This window comes from Panthera leo, chromosome D3, assembly GCF_018350215.1.
Source record: "Panthera leo isolate Ple1 chromosome D3, P.leo_Ple1_pat1.1, whole genome shotgun sequence".
Taxonomy (NCBI): Eukaryota; Metazoa; Chordata; class Mammalia; order Carnivora; family Felidae; genus Panthera; species Panthera leo.
This window is the reverse complement of record NC_056690.1, coordinates 18043100-18065061: the sequence shown is the minus strand read 5'-3', so window position 1 is coordinate 18065061 and position 21962 is coordinate 18043100. Positions and strand designations below refer to the sequence as shown.

The 21962-nt window shown below is 50.8% G+C and overlaps 1 protein-coding gene across 3 annotated transcripts in view; it reads right to left on the bottom strand.

Moving 5' to 3' along the window:
* Window positions 1-21962, bottom strand: part of ACACB (acetyl-CoA carboxylase beta) — a 98894-nt gene that overhangs the window by 18625 nt on the left and 58307 nt on the right. For all 3 annotated transcript variants that reach the window (XM_042909646.1, XM_042909644.1, XM_042909645.1), the window contains exons 24-36: window positions 20031-20144; window positions 19785-19898; window positions 18852-18941; window positions 15545-15663; window positions 10791-10928; window positions 9968-10067; window positions 9771-9878; window positions 5591-5647; window positions 5311-5352; window positions 4094-4309; window positions 2580-2735; window positions 1638-1841; window positions 652-807 (exon numbers count right to left, since the gene is read on the bottom strand). In XM_042909646.1, coding sequence (XP_042765580.1) covers window positions 652-807; window positions 1638-1841; window positions 2580-2735; window positions 4094-4309; window positions 5311-5352; window positions 5591-5647; window positions 9771-9878; window positions 9968-10067; window positions 10791-10928; window positions 15545-15663; window positions 18852-18941; window positions 19785-19898; window positions 20031-20144 — 1614 coding nt within the window. The remainder of the gene's footprint in view (window positions 1-651; window positions 808-1637; window positions 1842-2579; window positions 2736-4093; window positions 4310-5310; window positions 5353-5590; window positions 5648-9770; window positions 9879-9967; window positions 10068-10790; window positions 10929-15544; window positions 15664-18851; window positions 18942-19784; window positions 19899-20030; window positions 20145-21962) is intronic.

Genomic DNA, 21962 nt, shown 5'->3' with positions numbered 1-21962 from the left:
CCTGCTTCCGATTCTGTGTCTCCCTCTTTCTCTGCCCCTCCCCTGCTCATGCTCTGTCTCTGTTTCCTTCAAAAGTAAATTAAAAAAATGTTACTGCACTGACAACGGTGAATGGATTCCATGAGGGTGGGATTTTATTTGCTGAGACCCATTTTCCTGTATTTTCCAATGAACACCTCAATCACCAGGAAAACACAATAAGACACTGTTTTTAAAAAGTAGACTAAAAGTTCCTTAAAGCTAGTGAGTGACCCCACCCTCTTCCTCAGGGTCGACCTGCCCATAGCATGGTGCCTGGAATGTGGCAGGCACAGACCTTCACAAATGAGCTCTTAATAAACAAGCTTTCAAAAGGCCAGGAGGAAACACACCGAAATTATTAAGCAATGTGTCTTTAGGACACAGAACCATGAGTCACTTTTTTCTTTTTTTCCACGCTCCTTTATTTTCCTAAGCTTCTGGATTACGTGACTTTCTAACATGCGGAGGAAAGTAGGTTCATTTTAGACAAGACGCTAGGAAGGCATTCCCAATACGGAGTTCTTTAGGCTGGGGTCTTCAGGAGAGTAACTAAGGACGGGGAGGGGTGTGGGGCGGGTGGAATCCCTGGGGGGACCCGGGGTGGTGCCCCAGGAAAGCCACAGGACTTGCCTGCCTGAACATCTCCGGGAAGTCGTACACGTAGGTGGTGCCCAGGGACTGGGCCTGGAATCGCTTGGCCTGAAGCAGATCCTTGGTGACGTAGGGAGTGTTGATCAGCATCCCGTGCTGGGGGCCCTGCTTGTTGCCAAAGGAGTGAAACATGATCTGGGAAGACAGAAAGAGAAACAGAGTGAAGGAGGGGACTCCCAGAGAGCCACGCTCCCGTCCAATTCACTCCCATCCTCCTCAACGAAAAGGCGGCGGAAAGAAGCAAAGGACATCACATCACATGACAAAGCGCACGCCCCAGAGAGGTAATCTTCTTTTCTCTGCCACTGTGGGCAACCAGCACGAGAAGGGACAGTGACAGGTATGGGAGCATAGCTCCAAAAATGTAACTATCATAGGGCTTTACACACACGCAAAAACTGGTGAAATCTGAATAGAGTCCGCATTTGTGTTATTAGCACTGTACCAACGTCAACTGCCTGTCATGACAAGGTCCCATTGTTTACGTTGCTATCATTGGGGGAGGTCGGGTCAAGGGTGCTTGGGAACTCTCTGCAGTAATGGTTTCCCCTCTACTATTTTTCCAACCTCCTGACACTCTTTAATCGCTTAAAAAGTGATAGATGTAATGGAAGTCAATGGGATATTTGATTTGGTTTACAAAGATCTGTTCTAAAACACGGCTGGGGAAAATACCCATTTCCCTAAGTGAGCCAGCCTTATGGGAGCTGCACGACGGTGACCCACGGCCCTCCGCATCTTATCCCAAATATCAGTCCTCGAACGGATCAAACTTTGGATTGATTCTCCTTCGCAGAGGAATGAACTGGCATTCAGAAGCTGACACGTCTACCGTAAACTCAAAGCAGCCACCCCCATCCAGCAGATGGCCACCAAACATCATTTCAGTCTGTGTCTTGCTCTCTCGAGCGGACGGACCCCGACTGCACTTTGAGGTGGGGCTCTGCGGGCCCGCCCAGCCTTACGTTTCCAGATCTGGGGTCGGTGACTTCTTTGTAGAGGCTGATGTCCAGGTAGTAGCCCGATTCGTTGGTGATGAACAGGCGGATGGGAACAGCACTGCCGGCGGTGGTCTGGCGGATGTTGATCTTGACCTCGGCCTGCAGCACGCGGAGTTTCCACAGCCGGCTGCCGTAGCGCATAACCATGGAACGCACGGACTCCTCGATCTGCCGCCAAATCACAGCAATTCCACCCTCAGGCCCCAATCCAGGCACACTGGTAATACACAGGTCTAGCTATTTATAAATAGTTGTGATAACAACGGAACGATGAGGGACACTGAAGGCAAAAACACCTGTGACACAGTACGGACCCAGAAATAGCCACGTGCTAAGTATATGAAGATCATGATCTCATTTCATCTCATAATTACTCCGAGAGGGCGGCATTTTTATGCCCCACTGACAGATGAGGAGACTGAGACGGGGAAGCAACAGAGCTAGTGTGCCCACATTATATCAATCTTTATCTGCACCGTGTAGCTCGAGCCTTTGCATTTTCTTTTCCTGGGAACTATGTGGGTTGATGGAGACGGGGCATCAGCACAGGCCCTCTGCACCCCACAGATGCCATGCTGATGTCCCAGGACTTCTTTCACCCAGAATCACCAGCACCAACCCTGCCTGTTCATGAAGAACCAGCCACGGGAGAACGGGTCTCTATCCCCTTCCCTCCTATACACGGTCCCCAAGAGCCCAAGGAGCCAGGAACCAGGGACGAAATTTGGGGCATTCGCGTCATCCCAAGAGTGAAGCATGCTGCCCGGGAAAGGGTGAACATCAGAACAGGGATAACCCTAAGGGGGTGGCAAAAACATGGCTCTGGAACTTCATGGACAGGAGGTTGTCCACCTGCAGCCACAGGCCCAGGGAAAGTTGAACCCAGAGCCTCCCCAGAGGCGAGACCTTGAAGGGGTCCATGATGACGGTGGGCACGAAGTTCAGGAAGATGTGGTTGCAGTCAGTGCGCACACTGGTGTTGTTGAACGCCACCTCCAGCTCATCCATGGCTTCCAGGAGCAGACGCTCACCCTCGTTCTGCAGGTACTCAAAGGAGGCTTCCTGCCAAAGCGGGAGGGACAGACGCTAAGGCAAGGGGCGCAGGGCTGGAAACGGGGCCTCAGACACACAAGGAGAGAGGAAACATTTCCCCTCCCCCGAAAAGTATGCCCAGCGAGTATACGCCGAGCCCTGCCTCTGAAGGTGAAGGCACGTCAAAGGCTGTCCAGCGTCCTGACCCTGCCTTCTATCTTCTGTAGTGTGATGCTCTGACCACTGGGGGACTCCCTGACCCCGGAGGGACCGCCGCTTCCAGGGTTACGGATTCCGAGAGACAGTCAACGACTCACCCCAAAATGAGTGCACTTTGCAAATGCAAACCAACCAGTTTTCAGAGCACACACCTCCTCTTCGGGGCTCTCGCGTTCCAAGTCACCGTCCACCTGCCCTAATCACCCTAGGCCCAGATGCTGGACAACTAGAGACAGCCCCTCAGTTCCAGAACCTACTGAGATTATTCAAACAAGCCAAACCCAAGCCGGCCTACCCTGCCGCACCTGATCCTTCCTGCAGAAACCACCACAAAGGTTCTTATCCACGTTTCCCCCTCCTCCCCGGCCTCTCGGCCGCCCCTGGTGCTTCCCCATGTGGCTCCCTGTGTAAGGTGTGCCCCCACTCTTGGGATCTGAGAGTGACAATCTTTTCAGTGGTAACTGCTTCCTGATCTATCAGCCTTACTGTACCTGAAAATAATAAGACCCCTGGAGGTAGCTAGTTGACTGAGGCAGCAAAAAACTGACATTAGCTTCACATCGATCAATAGAGGATTAGGAAAAAACAAAACAAAATACAACCACACACATGGTACATCCAGGCAAAGACAGAGCATGAGGCATACTATCTTCATCAACACGGGAGATGAGGTCTACGAGGCCCTGACCAGTAAAAGAGCAACAGTATTCAAACGGTTGGTCCACCGGGAGCCCCCGCCCACAACACTACACCTGCAACTCAGGTCATGATCTCAAAGTTCCTTGAGTTCGAGTCCCGCGTCGGGCTCTGTGCTGACAGCTCGGAGCCTGGAAACTGCTTCAGATTCTGTGTCTCCCTCTCTCTCTGCCCCTCCCCTGCTCACACTCCCACGCTCTCACACTCTCTCTCAAAAATAAACATGAAAAAAAATTGTTAATCAAAAACCATACTTTCCAGTGTGATCTGAAAAGCTCGCAAGAGAATCACAGGTGACTTTTCTGGCTGTGTTGGAAAATGATCACGCACTCAGTAGGCACACACAAGCAACTCCCTGAGTACGCCAGGACTCTGCTACCTGCTCAATTCCCTTCACGCGGACAGAGCGAAGGGAAGGCCAGCGCGCGAGGGACAGGTTCAGGGGGAGAAAGAAACACTGCACGATGCTTTACCTTCGTAATGAGGTCCGAGTGCCTGATGATGGCGCGGATGAAGAATCTGTGGTCTGTCACCTCCGCGCCTTCTTTCACTTTGGCGGCGCCCAGGTACAGGTGCATCTTGTGGTTGGCGCAGGGCACGGCGGTCAGATCGAAGCTGCGCATCCGGCTGAGCTCCAGCTGGAAGGCCAGGGCGGGTTCCAGGTGACGGTAAATGCGATCTTCTGCAAACTGCGGGCCGGCCAGAGAGCAGAGACGGACAGACACACAGACAGACGCTCAATTTGACACTGGGGCCGCACGCCTGCCTGCTGGGCGCCCTGTCCTGCAGACCCCTGGTGTTGGTCAGTTTACCACCCAGGGGATGTAGCCTTCACGGTGTCACCCGTGGGCAGCTCTAGGGCTCAAGAGACTCGGGGTTTGGGAAGGTCCAGACAAGAGCACGAGCACTGTAAGACCTGAGCGCCGGCACGAGCCTCTCAGCTCCCAGGTGGGCCTGCCCGGTCCCCAGCGCCTGCCAGCACGGCCTCTTCTCTGTCACAGCACAGGGTACCTCTCAGGAAGTCACTAAAGGCTGGTTTCTCTGTGGAAACCGGTCCCCGAAAGGAAGCGACAGACAGTGCTGGAGACCGAACTAGAGGAGAAGATGAAGACCCGAAAGAAAGGATGGGTCTTACGCAGAAATGGAAGGCTTTGGATAAATTAAACCACAACACGCCGAACAGGATGGAGTCCGGAGTTTGTGATGGGAATAAGCCTGCCTGTTCTAGAACAGGGATGAGCAAAACTTTTCTTAAAGGGCCAGAGAGGGAATATATGAGGCTGGTGGGCCACACGCTCGATCAGAGCCACGTGATCTCTGCCACTGGCGCAAGAAAGCCACAGCAGAAAACAGGAGATCAGATGGGTGTGGCTGTGTTCCAGTCAAACTCCGTTTATAAAAACAGGCAGCCGGTCTGCAAGAACGTAAGAAAAAGAGGTTGGGAGAGCCATCTGAGGACAAAAGTGATCCAGATGAGGGAGAAACCAGAGTGAAGGCTGAAAGGGCAGGAAGCATGGGATCTCAGCTCCACAGAGAAACACAATCCCAGAGGAAGGCTGGAGTTTACACAAAAGTTACATGTCCGTTCTTGAAAACGGAGGTTACCTCAAGGACTGGGGACTATACTCTTCCCGAATATCAAAGATGCCAGGGAGGCAAGAACAGTATCACTGCTTTCTTTACATCATACCTCATCTCTTGCTCTGAATGTGAAAAACTTCGGAAATTCTTTCTGCAAAAGAAATCCATAGACGAGACAATGAAATCAAGTAAGACTCATACAAATACTTGTTTTGTGATTTTTTTAAAGCCATAACCCCATCTGTTTCCAGAATGAATCCTTTGAAAACCTTCTCTTTTCTAGTGATTGCTCTCTTCAACCCCCATCTACTAAGTAAACATCAAATCAACAGCACCGAGTCTTAAGGAATGTTAAAGACTCACACAGATGCACTGAGAATCACACTGACCTCTTGAGCAATCAGGAATGTGATTCTTCGGAGTCCATATTCCACAAGGATGTTTTTCTGCATTAAAAACCAAATATGTAATGGAATAGTATTTAGCCACAAAAAGAAATGAAGTACTGATACAAGTTCCCACATGGATGAACCTTGACAACATGATACTGAGTCAAAGACACCAGTCACAAAAGACCTCACATTGCATGATTCCATTTATATGAAACATCCAGAAATGGGCAGACACATAGAGACAGAAAGTAGATTAATGGTTGCCTAGGATGGGGAGGGTGTTTGGTTGAGGGAAAATGGGGAATGATTGCTAATAAGTTTTTTTGGTAGGTGGTGATGGTGAAAATGTTCTAAAATATATTTAGGGGTGCCTGGATGGCTCAGTCAGTTAAGAGTCTGACTCTTGATATCAGCTCAGGTTGTGATCTCACAGTCACAGGATCAAGCCCCATATCAGGCTCCATACCGGTCATGGAACCAGCTTAAGATTCTCTCTCTCCCTCTCTCTCTGTCCCGCCTCTCTCCCTCTCTCTCTCAAAATAAATAAACATTTAAAAAAAGTAAATAGTGGGGTGCCTGGGTGGCTCAAGTCAGTTAAGTATCTGACTTCAGCTTAGGTTATGATCTCATGGGCCATGGGTTCGGGCCCCACATCAGGCTCTGTGCTGACAGCTCAGAGCCTGGAGCCTGCTTTGGATTCTGTGTCTCCCTCTCTCTCTGCCACTCCCCCATTCGTGCTCTGTCTCTCTCCACCTCTCAAAATGAATAAACGTTAAAAAAAATTTTTTTAATAATAAATAAATAGAATAAAATATAATGATGGTTACACAACTGTACTAATATTCCAAAAAGCGCTGAATTGTACATATTCGATGGAGGAATAATGTAGTATGTGAATTATATTTAATAAAGCTGCTATATTAAAATATATATATATGTGTATATATATATATATATATGTATATATACATAGACATACAATTCTTTAACATATCATGAAATCTTTTTTTTAATGAAATCTTTAATAAAATTGAGGAGGGAGGTCACTGTCATATTAAAAAGAAAGACAAGTTGGGGTGCCTGGCTGCTGGCTCAGTCAGAAGAGCACGTGACTCATGATCTTGGAGTTGTGAGTTCTAGCCCCACATTGGATATAAAGATTACTTAAAAATAAAAACTTTAAAGAAAAAAAGGTAAGTTAAGAAACAAAAAAAGTATACTTTTTGTATATGCAGTATGACTGCATTTACACAAAATTCCAGAATAGATGAAACTAATCCACACTGTTAAAACTCAGGCTAGTGGTCGGTTATCTCTGGCAAGAGAAGCTGGGAACATTCATTTTTTCTATCTGAATGCTGGTTATACTTAGGAATTCACTATGAAAATTCACAAGGTTGTACATTTATGAAATATTATTACATACAGTATTATATAAGGGGAAAGAAAAAACCCAAAAGACAAGGAAATACAGTTCTTGCTTAACTTGTCCATACGGTAAAGAAACTTATCAGGGGAGATGAGTTGTCTTAGCGCATTTCAGAAAGACGTAACTAGACAAACACAAAAGAATACTTAATGGGGGGTGCCTGGGTGGCTCAGTTGGTTAAGCGTCCAACTTTTGGTTTCAGCCCAGGTCACGATCTCACAGTTCATCGGTTTGAGCCCCAAATCGGGCTCCACACTGACAGTGCAGAACCTGCTTGGGATTCTCTCTCTCTCTGCTCCTCCCCTGCTCGTGCTCTCTCTCAAAATAAATAAACTTTAAAAAAAAAGAATACTTCACGGAACGTTGGTTGCAAAGAGAACAAGATAAACCACAAAACAAAGAGGATGTGAATGCGGCAAAACTAACCTGGTTAGGGGGAGCCTGAATCATTAGTTCTCAACTAAGGATGTGCATCAGTGCGTGCGTGGGAATGTATATGTATATTAATGTCTGTATGTGAGAATATGTATGTAGGTCTCTGCTTCATGTAAAAAAAAATTTAAATACTCTAGCAATATATTGGAAGGACATTAAAAGTCCTTCCTTTCCCCCAGGTATATATTGTAGCCCTCCTCTCTTTGGTATGTTACGTATAGACATACATATATCACTCACTGCCCATACTTTTCCCTCCACTCTGCCCTCTCCAGGCAAGAAACACCAATTATCGTGAGCATCATTTGATCTGGTTATAGGGTAGGGCTAACCGCAACCGCTCAAATGTTGCCTTATCAACGCCATGGGACGCCACGTGTAACTTGAGTAAGAACATCAGCTATGTCAAGAAGAAACCAGCCAAAGGGAAACACGTCAATATCTTCAACCCGGGGCTGGACTGTAGGGCTGTGGGTTTCATTTTAAAACCTGCTTTTCAGGGGCGCCTGGGTGGCTCAGCCTGTTAAGCATCCGACTTCAGCTCAGGTCATGATCTCACTGTCCGCGAGTTTGAGCCCTGTGTCGGGCTCTGTGCCGACGGCTCAGGGTCTGGAGCCTGCTTCAGATTCGGTGTCTCCCTCACCCTCCGCCCCTTCCCCACTTGCCCTCTGTCTCTCTCAAAAATTAAAAAAAGTAATAAATTTTGAAAAAATTGAACAGTCGAAAAATAAATAAATAAAACCTACTTTTCAGATTTGTCCGCACCTTAAACATTTTGTACAATGAACGTCATTACATTTATTTTATTTTATTTATTTATTTGAGAGAGACAGAGATAGCACAATTGGAGGAGAGGCAGAAAGAGAGGGAGGGAGAGAGACAACCCCAAGCAAGTTCTGCGTTGCCAGCACAGAGATGGACACGAGTCTCAAACTCCTAAGACCGTGAGATATGACCTGAGCCGAAACCAAGAGTTGGACGCCTAGCTGACTGAGCCACCCAGGCGCCCCCTACATTTGTTGATTAATCAAGTAAAGACTAAGTAAATCACTGACAATAACGTCCCTAAGCTTCCATGGCGTTATCTGGGACTCAGCATCATTCATCCCCATCTTCTGCCTAGGAAGCCCCAGGTCCCTTGAGGGACACCGAGTCAGAGGAGGTAAAAAGTGTCCCTCCCACTTGGATACTATGGAGAACACAACAAATGTACAGGTAAATAGACTAAAAACCAACAACTAAAAATTTCCAAGTGGTCTGGAAGTTGGGACCAACTCAGAACTAACAGCCGGGCAGTGTGCCTGGGATTAATTTAGGAGTTCAGAAATCTCAGCATCCCATTTTACAGATGGGGAAACTAAGGAACAGAGAGGTAAAGTGACCTGCCCGAGGTCACACAGTGCCTTCCCACTGTTTCTACCACCTACGCTTGCCAAGCTGCTCCACATCTGTTCGCAGCTGAGGTCTCTGAGCACATATAACAGCTGTCCCTACTGCCCGGATGAGAAAACATGCTCACAACTGCCACACGGTTATAAAAGCAAGTTCTTTGCATAGATGGCGGTCAGCGTAAGTGACTATTTAAAGATTTGACTTTTCTGGGTTATTTCGACAAAAAGCATTCCCCCCCTAAACCCCAAACTATTTATCGAATGCCTCTGTGAAGTGGCATATATACACTGGCTCATTTCATCACTGCGCGGGCTAAGGAGTGTACAGGTAACCCTTGAACAACGTGGGGGTTAGGGGCACCGACCCCTGCACAGTCGATAATCCACGCACAACTTTCGACTCCCCGAGAACTTAATTATTAACAGTCTACTGTTGACCCGAAGCCTTACCTAGAACATCAACAGTCAGTTAACACGTATTCTGCATGTTATATGTGTTATATGCTATACTCTTACGATAAAGTAAGCCAACGAGAAGAAGCGTTGTTAAGAAAATCACAGGGAAGAGAAAAATACATTCACAGCCCTAATCCGTGTAGGAAAAGATCTGCGAATGAGCGTACCCGCGCAGTTCAACCCATGTTGTTCAAACGTCCACTGCACATACTTCGCCTTTAGGTCGTTCCGACACCCGGGGAGGGAGAAACTCTGCCCCCACGTTACTGGGGGAGAAGCCAAGACGCTACCACGTTCGGCTACTTCTGCCCAAGGTTACGGGCTCCCAGGAGTAGCAGAGCTAGGATGGGAAGCCGGGTCTGTGGCTCTGAAGTGCACATCAGGACTCGGGCCCATGGGCTGCCTTGCCACGGCAGCCCTTCCTTCCTGTCTCAGTGACTTGGGACCAGAGGCACGGCCGGCGTACCTTGGACTGTACGAACGTCCGGAAAATCGGCACCAGCTCCTCATCTTCCAGGTGGTCTGCGTACTGGATGGCCACATTCAGGATGTGGATTGGCTCCTCTCTGAGGCTCTGGGGGAGAAAACAAGGGCAGGGGGCAGGAGGCCTCAGGGGTCCCAGGCTGCCCCCTCCTGGACAGGCTCCCTGCTCAGGAGACTTACCTTGTTCTCTTCTTCAGAGTACAAGGGAGCGCAGGCCTTCCTGAAGAGGGGGATTTCCCTGGGCACGTTGGCAAAGCAGGAGATGACTTCGTCGAAGTTTCTGGGGGTGTGGGGTGGAGAGGCAGGGCTGAGGGGCTGCCGGCTCCTTAAGGTCATAGGTCAAGATTTCACTCTGGCCAGATGGAAGGACTGGGTCCTTCCCCTTTCCCACCGACGGCTCTAGGAGCTCATCCAACTCCGCCCAGGGCTCACTGGGTTCCTGATCAGGCCCAAGACACCACTGATGGGGTATTTCCCCAAAGGGAAGAAGGGACCTATGTGATCTGAGATCGTGAATAAAAGAAAGGGTGTCCAGTGCTCTGGGGCATCAGTTGGGTTCCCCGTCACTGGCCGGGAGACCCTCATACCTCACTTCACCGAATCAACTAAGGCCATTGAGGAGTTACAACAAGATAACCCAAGCACGAGGCACAGCACACGGGAACGGGTGGAAAGTAGGCAATGCTAATAGGACTGATCGCTGATGTTTACTGAGAATCCCACCTATCCCTTAGCTACACTTTAAATACGATATTTAATATACTCCATCTCATTTCATTTTCCTGGTGATCCCATGAAGTAGATCCTTCTCTTATCCCCACTATAAAGATGAGAAAACTAAGGCACAGGGAGGTTAAATAATTTGCTCAGAGTCTCACGGCGTGGAAGCACATGGCCAGAATTTAAATATGGGCAGGCCACACAAACGAACAGGTGGGGGCCAGGAGAAGCTTGCCTGGCCCCTCTGCTCAACGTGTCTGGGAGACTGGGCCACTCTGGGTACCTTGTGAAGTCCTCAAATCTCCTGAAGGCAACCATGGCCCCCATCCGCTGACACAGTGGGGCAAAGCCGCTGTCCATGAAGAGCTCGGTGCTGTGCCTCAGCAGGTCGGGGTTGGTGACACTGATGGGCACGGCCATCCTGCAGGGGGACCAGAGGAGGGGACTGATGCAGCTGCTTGAAGACCTGGCCCCAAGAGTTAACTGCTCCTGCCCTGGAAGCTTCGATGAGCCAGACTAGCATTAAAGGCCCTCCCACAGTGGGGCCTAAAATTGCACGTGGAAGGGACTGGGGTCTGGGGCTGAGGAGTCCTTGTTTTTTGTTTATTTATTTTTGAGAGAGAGAGAGAGACAGACTGTGAGTGGGGGAGGGGCAGAGAGAGGGAGACACAGAATCCGAAGCAGGCTCCAGGCCCTGAGCTGTCGGCACAGAGCCCGACGTGGGGCTCGAACTCACGAACCATGAGATCATGACCTGAGCTGAAGTTGGAAGCTCAACCGACTGAACCACCCAGGCATGGGGCTGAGAAGTCTTCTCTGATTGCTCAGGACCTGGTACAGACTAAGCTCAACGAGCGAGGGAGGGAATGAATGAATGAATGAATGAATGATGCAGACATGCATGTGTGCAGACAAGTCCAGCCTCCCCGTGGTCCCAGGGAAATCCAGAACGGTGAACTCAGCCACAGAGCATGAACACTCTTAGTGCCAACTTCTCCTGGACAGCCCAGCCCTAGGCGGCTGGTGAAAGGGCAGGCTTGGTTCTAGAGAGACACGCCAGGCTTCCGCTCTCCCAGTCCCTCCCTCTCCATCAAACCTGCTCTTGGGACAGGGGTCCGGAACCAAAACCGGCCCCGAGGCCAGCTGCTCGTGAGAGCTTAGCTGGCCACTGCCCCCAGGACTGGCAGCTCACCAGCAACAAACACAGACAGATCCCCTGGAGCCCTGGAATCAAGTGAAGAAGGGGTTACCAGAGGAGGTGCTGAAAAGAGGCCTGCTCTCCTGAAAAGGAGACCTCCTTGCAAGACTGGCCCTTGGCTGGTGTCTGGGAACTTGGGGAGGGTTCCCACCATTCCCTGAATCATACAAGAGGCTCGCTGTGCTCCAAATGTTTGTGCCGTGTGGTTTATGCAGAACACCTGCCTTCCTTCTGGAGTCGGGGATTTCAGCAGAAATCCCCGTGTTCGGCAGAGGGTGTCTACACGACCAGCCCCCAGCGGAAACCCTGGGCGCTGGGTCTCTAACCAGCTGCCGGACCGCACTGCACACAGGCCATCACAACACGTTGCTGGGGGAACAGAGCGCATCCTATGGGGCTCCCTTGGGGAGGACTCTTGCACCAGGCGTCCTGGGGACTTCACCCCCGTGACCCTCGTCCTTTTGGTGACGGTGCCCCACTTCGCGGACTTTCACTGCGACAAGTCACAGCCGTGAGCATGACCTATACGGAGCCCTATAAATCTTCCCAGCCACCTGTCAAGTCTGGGGTGCTCCTGGAGACGCTGGACCCAGGTGGGACAGGGCCTCTGTGCCTTCCTGTCGGGTACCCCTGAAATCACTCCCCACCCCCTCCCCCAGGCTCCCTGCTCTTGGACAGCTAAATACAGAGAAGCAAACCGGCAGAGAAGCATGGGCTGAATTCAGCCCGCAGGTGACTTGGGTCCCTGCAGCATTTTTAATTTTTTGTTTAAGTTTATTTATTTATTTTGAGAGAGAAAGAGCAGGGGAGGGGCAGAGAGAGGGAGAGAGAGAATCAGGACAGAGCCTGACACGCGTTTCAAATTCACGAGCCTGGAGATCCCATGACCTGAGCCGAAAGCAAGAGTCGGACGCTTAAGTGACTGAGCCACCCAGGCGCCCAGTCCCTGCAGCATTTTTAATAGATTCCTACACATCGCTTACCTGTTCAGAGCGAAAAGTTGAAGGATTTAATTTTTTTTTTTTTCTTAAGTCTAGATGTCCTACCTCTCTTGGGGGAGAAAAAAAAGGAAAGATGTGGGCCGGCTGGGCCATTTTCCTGGGGGTCGACCAGCAGCCCGCAGGCACAGCCACTCTCTCCAGCTCCTGCCTCCCAGCTGTGCTCACAGCCCCCCCACCCCGCCCCCCCCACCGTGGCCCTGGCCCTCAGTCCTGGATGCACCCCGCGTGAAGGTCCGCTGGCCTCTGACCTCCCTGCACTGGTCCCCTGACCCAAAGAACAATGCGCCTGGCTCTCCAGCCGGGTCCTCCTGGAGGTGGGACTTTAGTCATCGCAGCCCTTCCCGAAGGCCCTGAGAAGCAGGGCTTGGTGGGGACGGGGAGTGGGGGGGAAAGCAGGCAGAGTGTGCCCTGAAGCCACCAGCCCAGAGCAAGCTTCCTGTGCTCCCAGCCAACAGCCACAACAAGGAGCTGAGAGGGTCAGGGAATCCCCTCCAGGGGCCTCAGTGTCTGTGCGGGTCAAAACAGGAGCCTGTATGGGGCGCCTGGGTGGCTCAGTCGGTTAAGCCTCCAACTTCGGCTCAGGTCATGATCTCGCGGTTTGTGGGTTCAAGCCCCGCGTCGGGCTCTGTGCTGACAGCTCGGAGCCTGGAGCCTGCTTCAGATTCTGAGTCTCCTTCTCTCTCTGTCCCTCCCCCACCCATGCTCTGTCTCTCTAAAGAATAAACGTTAAAAAAAAATAGGACCCCGTGACCACACTGGTGGTCACAACGAATAACCCAGATTTATATGTCGGTTCCTCCTAAGGAACAAGGTGCGACTGATCCACAGGCTTTAGGAAAGCAGCCCTCCTTTCCTAACTGGGTGGGACTCTTAAGGCAAAGAACAGAATGCCTCCTCACGGGCACAGAGTTTCCAAAGCCCTTTCACCATGCCTCCCACTGTCCCCGAAACGATGCCAGGGCCATAAGCACTTTATCCCCTTTTCTCTCAGTCGGGGAAAATACCATCATCTCCCCCCATTTTTTTTTTTTTTTTTTGGAAATAGGAAGGGTAAAAATAAATGATAAATATGAAAGAAGGTGCCTCATGGAGAAGCACTTCTTTCCTTTGCCCATAACAGAGCAACACCTGGGGCATCTGGGTGGCTCAGTCAGTTAAGCGTCTGACTCATGATTTTGACTCAGGTCATGATCTCACAGTTTGTGAGTTCGAGCCCCACGTTGGGCTCTGCGCTGACAGTACAGAGCCTGCTTGGGATTCTCTCTCTCTCTCTCTCTCTCTCTCTCCCTCTCTCTCTGCTCCTACCCAACTCATGCTCTCTCTCTCAAAATAAACTTAAAAATTGTTTTTCAAAAAAAACCAAAGCAACACCCTTATTCTTAAAGGCAATGGAAAGAAAAACATAGATTTTGAAATCCCAAGAGATCCAAATATACCCCCCCCCCACATACACACACACTGGAATATTACCCAGAAACGAAAAAGAATGAAATCTTGCCATTCGCAACGTTGTGGATGGAGTTAGAGGGTATTATGCTAAGCGAAATAAGACAGTCAGAGGAACACAAATACCGTATGACTTCATTCATACATGGAATTTAAGAAATCAAACAGATGGACATGGGGCAGGGAAGGAAAAATAAGATAAAAGCAGAACTGAAGGTTGATGGAGGGAGGTGGCGGGGGGCTGGGCTAGATGGGTGATGGGCATTAAGGAGGGCACTTGTCGTGGTGAGCACTGGGTATTGTATGTCAGTGATGAAATCACTGAAACCAATACTAAACTACGCATAACTTGAATTTAAATAAAAACTTGGGAGGAAAAAAAAAGAAACCATGAACGCTATTGCCCATACGGACCCAAGATCTGGTTAACTCAACGCCCCAGTCATGATGAGACCGTCCTCCTAGCCACAAGCAAAGCCTGCGGGGAGCCCCAGGAGAACCAGACACAGAGGGGCGAGGGAAGAGGGAAAGAGAACTCTCCACACTGTAGGGAGAGTGATTGCTTTAGCGGAATGTGACACATTCTACCTGACCAGAACGGTACTTTGGGTCCTGAAATAAGGTGGATTAAAAAAAGACATGATGAGGGAACAGCAGAGGCACACCAGAATGTCCCCAACTGAGCACATTGTGGGGATCCAGACAGGGCAACACCAGCCCCGGCTGGTGGCTCGAATCCCTACCCTGCGTACAGCTGGGCATATATCAAGGGGAGGCCCCAGGGCCTAAATGGAGATAGGAACACAGTTTTGGCCAACAGATGGTGAGGGCTGAATGAAACAGGGTGTGGAAGTGCACGGTGCCCGACCAATGGCATAGCGATAACCATCACAGGGATCACTAATGCTCACCAACAGCTTTCTGCATGCCAGGCACGCCCCTAAAAGCCATGTGGGCCTTATCTCACTTATTCCCCATAATGATCTAGGAGCGCGCCACCGGAGCGAACGTTCTGCGGTGATGGAATGTTCTAGAACTGCAATATCCCACGTGGCAGCCACAAACCACATGTGGCTATGGGGCACTTTAAATGCAGCAGGTAGGCCCGAGGAGCTGAATTTGTCATTGAATCTCACTCGATTTAATTTAAAGAGCCCACACAGGGGTAGTGGCTTCCACACTGGGAAGTACAGGTGCATGAGGCAGGCATTGGATTATCTCCTTTTGCAGATGAGAGAACAGAGATGTAGGGAGATCCCACGGTGGGGAAGTGGCGTTCCTGAGGTCCCTCCCCAGACATACTCGCTGGGTCCCTCCAGAGACAGGACTATGGCGGCCAGGGAGAAAAGAAACACCCACCACCCCTCCCCCCGGGTGCGCCCCACTCCATACCGGTTTGGGTGGGAGGAGGGCAGCATGAACTGGAATTCTACCACGCAGGTGCCATCTGGGAGCTGCCGGTGCTGCAAGCTGTTTAACTCATAGGCGATGTAGCCCCTTCGCACGTAAACCTAACGGAGCAGAGGCACAGAAGACATTCTCGCAGAGGGCCCTCCAGACCAGAGAAAACTCGGGCTGGGGCGATACCAGAAACCCTCTCTAAATGATCCCTACGAAGTAGCAAAGAGAGAGTCTGCTCACTCTTTACAAGGTTACCTTCTTTGCAAAGGCCTCGATAGTAAATATGTATTTTATTTACCTATTTTTGTTCGTGTTGAGAGAGAGTGTGCACGCACGATGAGCGGGGCACAGAGAGAGAGAGAGAGAGAGAGAGAGAGAGAGAGAGAGAGAGAGAGAGAGATTCCCAACCAAGCTCCAAGCCTTCAGCGCCGAGCCCAATGCGGGGCTCAAGCTCACAAACCTCGAGATCATGACACGAGCTGAAGTTAAGAGTCGGATGCTCAACCGACGGAGCCACCCAGGTACACTTAGGGAGTAAATATTTTGGGCTTTGGGGGACAGATGGAGGATACATCATCTCTGTCACAACTATTCAATTCTGTTGTCGCAGCCTGGAAGCAGCCAAGGATGATATGTAAATGAATGGGCGTGGCTGTGTTCCAATAAACCTTTATTTATAAAATCAGGCAGTGGGCCACATGTGGCCCACAGGCTATCACTTCCAACTCCTACTCTAGAGTGCGCCATCCAGGAGAAATGTAACACAGCCACGTGTGCAATTTTAATTTCAAATTTTCCAGTAGCCAGTTAAAAAAAAAAGGCAGCAGGTGAAAATGTTTAATAATAGACTTCGTTTCATCCCCAATACCTAACGTAATGTCATTTCCATAGGTAATCAGCAGCAAAAGTATTGATATATTTGAAATTCTTTCTCCACACAAAGTCTTTGGAATCCAGGGTGCACTTTATACTTAGAGCACAGCTCAACTCAGACAAGCTATGTTTCCAGTGCTCGTTGGCCAGATGTCACCAGTGGCTGCCATATTGGATAGCACAGTTCTAGAGTTTAGACAGTGGGAGGTTTTTTTAACTGAATAGGGAATATAAGAAGTGTGCAGTAAGAGTTAACATAGCAGGCCTAACTGCTATCCTTCGAAAGGCCCCTGGCCAGCATCAGGAACCTTGGATCTGGGAGGGCTCCCACTATTCCCTGATAAGAATGGTTCATGGCACCCAAGCTATACGATGATTTTATGTTGAACATATGCTTTCTTTCTGGGAGTTCGGAATTTAGTTACATGCTAGGACCAACCCCCAATAAAACCCCCAGGCACCGAGTCTCCAAGCCTCATTTCAAACATGTCATAAGTCATTGCTTGAGGAATTAAGAGTGCCTATAGGAAGGGCGCCTGGGTGGCTCAGTCAGTTGAGCATCCAACTTCAGCTCAGGTCATGATCTCACAGTCTGTGGGTTCGTGGGTTCGAGTCCCGCGTCGGGCTCTGTGCTGACAGCTCAGAGCCTGGAGCCTGCTTCGGATCCTGCGTCTCCCTCTCTCTCTGCTCCTCCCCCGCTCACGCTCTGTTTCTCTCTCACAAAAATAAACAAACATTAAAAAAAAAAAGCGCCTACAGGACCCACTGGAAGCTTTCACTTGGCTTCCCCCACACACTTCACCCCCACACACTGTGTCCCTTTGCTGATCGTACTTTGCGTCCTTTCGCTGTAACAATTCACAGCCATGAGCACGCCTATCTGCTGAGCCCTGCGGTTCTTCCCAGTGAATCATTGAACCCGGGGCTGGTCTGGGGGACACCCACACATTTTAGCAGGACCAAAACTCTCCACATCTCAAGAGACCAAGTAACAATGTAATATTCAAGGTGCGCCTCTTGAGTCAGGGAGAAGAGGCGGGATTGTGTTCAATAAACCCGCCGAACAAAGTGAAAGAATGCTCAAAGAGCTGTGGAAAATTCTCAAACAGAAAAAAATGGGATTTAGCGCACCGAAAAGCAAAGGTGGGGTGCTGCTCTCCACCTGACAGAGGACACCCCCCCCCCCAAATAGGACAGGTGACTGGATAATGAGTACCAAGTGCTTCCTGCAAGTGTTTACTCATTTATCTTCCAATAACCCCGTGAGGTAGGTATTATTGCCCCTGCTACAGCAGGAGAACCTAAATGTCCAGCAAAGGAAAGCAACGGGCCACAGGTCACACAGCTCGGGACTCTGCACAGATTGCTCCCCCTGACTGGAACCTCCGTGCTTCTTCCCACCAATTCTGACTTGCTCTTTAGCTGCCTGCTTTCACATCACTTTCTCATCCGAGTCTGAGCCGAACCTCCCCGTGAGGTTAGACTCTGCTGTCCGATTCTCAGCATGCCCGTTGTATTTAGTGTGTGTGTGTGTGTGTGTGTATCTCCCCAGCCAGAGAGAAGCTCCGTTAGGGCAGAGACCGGGGCTGTTCCCCTGCTGTTTCCCCAGAGGCTGGCACACAGTGGGTCTCAACATAAGTGAAAATTGGAAAGGGGGGGGAAAGAGAGGCACTTAAGAGAGCTACGTGGTCTCACTGCCAGAAACAGGGAGACCTGAGAAGGATTCTTTGAGCTGAAACCAGGGAGGAGGTAAAGGCTGCAGGCCCAGGAGAGTCTGGGGCCATCGCATACGCAAAAGCCCCAAACGGTCTCCATGGAGACCCAGTCAACATTCTAGCACCAGGATGGGTGACCCATGGGGTCTAAAAGGTGGCAGAAGAGGGAGTGGGGACCACAGGGGACCAAGACTCCAAGATCGGAGAGTTTTGCTGCTGGCCACTGCCTTGTCTGCCCCATCAGGACCGGTGACAGGGAGGTCGCCTTAAATTGTCACCTAGGCTCCTTCCTGCCCTATGGCTCAAGCAGACAAGTCTTCCAAAGGTATGTGACGCAGGGAATCAGAGAGTCTGCAGGAGGCGCCTGGGCTCTTGGTGGTTAGCATTTCAACGTGCCCTGCCTGGAGGAGGCCGGACCGGCACCTGAGAAAACGGGGGTTACCAGCAAGCGCCCTGGTCAGAGACCTCGTGAGACCCTGGTCGTGCCACTCCCCAGCTGGGGGACCTCGGGCCAGACGCTCCACCTCTCTGAGCCTCAACGCCCTTCTCTGTGAGATGGGCAGGTAACAGTACCTACCCTGTGGAGAGAAGGATAAGGTCCCGTTCGCGAGGCGCGTGGCCCGGGCTCAGGCGCACAGCAGGCGGGCGGTGGATGTCAGGACCGGCATGTTGGCTACGGGTGCTGTTACTGGGTCCTCCCTCCTACTTACCTCCAGGGACGCCATGCAAACGACCTTGTTAGCGTGGTAGAAGAAAGTGGGCAGGACGTCGAATATGGTCGTCTCTGACAGTATTAATTTCTACAGGATGGGAAGGGGGAAGAAGAGGCAAATGTGACCAAGTTTTCACCAAGATGAGTGGAGGGGTGGGAGCAGGGAGGGGAAGCCGGCGGTGGTTTCTGTCCGTGCTCCAGGCCCGTGGACCTGAAAGTGAGAGCAGTTCTGGGAGGATTACACCTGGGGCTCCCCGTTCCAGATGCGGAGGGGGTACCTGGAGGCCTGCAAACGATCCAAAGTTGGGGGCTCGGGGAACCCAAAAGATGAAGCCGTAACTCAGCCGTGTGAGTGTTCCTGGTTTCCTAGTAAGCTCCATCACATCTGAGTGTTTAAAACTGCACCCCGGGGGACGCCTGGATGGCTCCGTCAGTTAAGAATCTCCCTCTCGATTTTGGCTCGGGTCATGATCTCGCGGCTCGTGAGTTCGAGCCCCGCGTCGGGCTCTGTGCTGATAGCATGGACCCTGCTTGGGATTCTCTCTCCCTCTCTCTCTCTGCCCCTCGCCACCTCCCCCTCTCTCTCAAAAGTAAATAAACATTTATGAATAAATAAATAAATAAATAAATAAATAAATAAATAAATAAAATTCGATAAAATCAAATAAAATACAATTGCACCTCGGGGGGTGGGGGGGGGAGCCTTGCTGCCTGATACTCTCTGTCCATCCTGCAGGACTGAACCTCTCTCGGGCTCCCCGAGGTCCCGTCGGGCAGCCCTGGCCACATTGGACGGAACCACTGGTACCTGCAACCGTGCTCTGAAGGCAGGTGCCCGCACACGGAGGGCACGGGGAGCCCACCTCCCCGAGGCCTGACTTGGGTCACAGTGTGAGCTCTGTGGCAGGTGGATGGGAGGAAGCGGCCTCACCTTGAGGTTTTCCGGGCAGAACTGGTGGCCATACATGTCGATGGCGGACAGGAAAATGGACTCCACCTGGTTGTGCCTCAGCTCGTAGGACGGGAGGTGGGAGGCGATCAGGATCTGCAGGGGGAGGGGACAGAGGGCGGGGTAAGCCAAGGGCCAGGCCCTGGGATCAGGACGTGGGATGGCGGCAGAGGGGCCGTGCGGGGTGAGGGATGTGCGTGGCGGGAAGGACGCTCCCCAGGACCCTACCTGTCTCGCTCTGAGGGCCACTTTGCAATGCTCGCTTTTGCTCAGCTGAGTGAGCTCGTTGAGGATGGAGGTCAGCTCTTCCGACAGGGAAGGGTCTGGGCCACAGAGCTCATCCTTTGAGGGACACAAAAACAGAAATCCAAACGGCTTTTCTCCACCGGAAGGAAACACGCCCAGCCCTCACCCACAGCTGGGGCGTGCGGCCGCCCCAACAACCCGGACAGCTGCTCAGCTCTCTGCACATCCCCGGCAGAGCCTGATAATCATACCCTTGACCACTGTCCACCACGTGCCCCCCATTCACCCCTGACACGCCCTCCACACCTGCTAACATGAAAAATACAACCAAGTCTCTACCGACAGCACCATTAATAGGCGGCCATTATCGGGCATTTAATGTGTCCCAGGCGAGCAACTAGACCCTTTATGTTCATTTCCCCAGATTCTCCCAACCCTCTGAGGAGTTACATTACGATGCCCATTTTACAGATGGGAAAAGTGAGGCTCAGGGCCAATCTGAAGCCAGGTCTCTTGTGTCCCCGAGGCTTCACTTTCCTCTCTACATTGCTGCCTGACTTAAGGGGTTCACAGGTGCAGACAAGAGGGACGAGGGGAAATGGAGCCCGGTACAAACAAAAAGTAAGGTTCACATGGGATGCTCTAGCGAGGGTGTGGTAAGCCGCCCTCTGCGAGTCCCCACAAGGAGCATTCAGGGTCTGGGCAGGGAGGGGTCAAGGGCAGCTTCCAGCAGGAAGGAGGATCTGAGTTGCAGAAGAAGTAGAGGGGTGATCATTCCACGTGCATCCCTCCTCCTGCTTCTGAATGAGGGACCTGCTTTCTAGAGATCAGGGTTGCATGCACCTGCTCTGGACATCTCCTCCTTATGCCCCCGAAACACAAGAAGGGCTTAGGAATGGCTCAGAGCGGATGTTCCCTAAACACCCTCAGAAGGCAAATCACTGACTGCTGGGACTCTCAACGCCCCAGCAACTCGCCCCCACCCCTGTCGCAGCCCAGGCTGCTTTCCAAGAAGTCACCAGATGGTGGGGCCATGGGTCCTTTCTTCTACACCTGCCTCTGCATCTCCCTAATTAGAATGAGCCTGCTCTGTTTCTACGATCAGAACGATCAGCACGTTTCTAACGCATTAACATTTCACACTTGGACACAAACACACGTGCTGAAGAAACTGCACAGGAGATTATTCTTAACCTTCTCTCCCTCCCCGTAAGTGATCTGTTTTAGCGACCAAGTCCCCCTGGTTGGTTGAGCGTCAGACTTTGGCTCAGGTCATGATCTCGCGGTTCGTGAGATCGAGCCCCGTGTTGGGCTCCCTGCTGTCAGTGCGGAGTCTGCTTCAGATCCTGTTTCCCTCTTTCTGCCCCTCCCCTGTTGGTGTGCTCTTTCTCTCTCTCTCTCTCAAAATATAAACCTTAAAAAAAAAAAAAAAGAAAGACATGAAGGCCCCTTAAAGACTCAGAAAATTTCATTTCGAAGTAATCATGCAGTTAACAAGTCCTTTCAGAAAGTGTCCTAGGCACCATCAAATGCAAAGAACTCACCACTTTCAATAAATATTTTTAGGTGGTTTCTCTAGGGAGTATAAAATACCTCCCTTCATTCTTTACAGTTTATACAGTGCAGTGCTAAAATATTAACTCTAAATCACGTAGAAACTTTGCAAACATTTTCAATAAATAGAACCAAGAGAGCCAAAAGAATAATGGATCTCACACATCCCCCCCACCAAGCAGGCACATCTACAGCCGCCTTCACTGAGAAGCCCCCGAGAGCAAGTGTCCTAGCTCTCTGCTCCGGGGGCCACCCCGCCAAGACTGTCCTCTGATGTCCATAATGTTTAGCTCTTTCACGCCCAGAAGAGAGTCAGTATGTGCACAGAGAGTAGCAAACAGCAGAATAATCCAGAGCTTT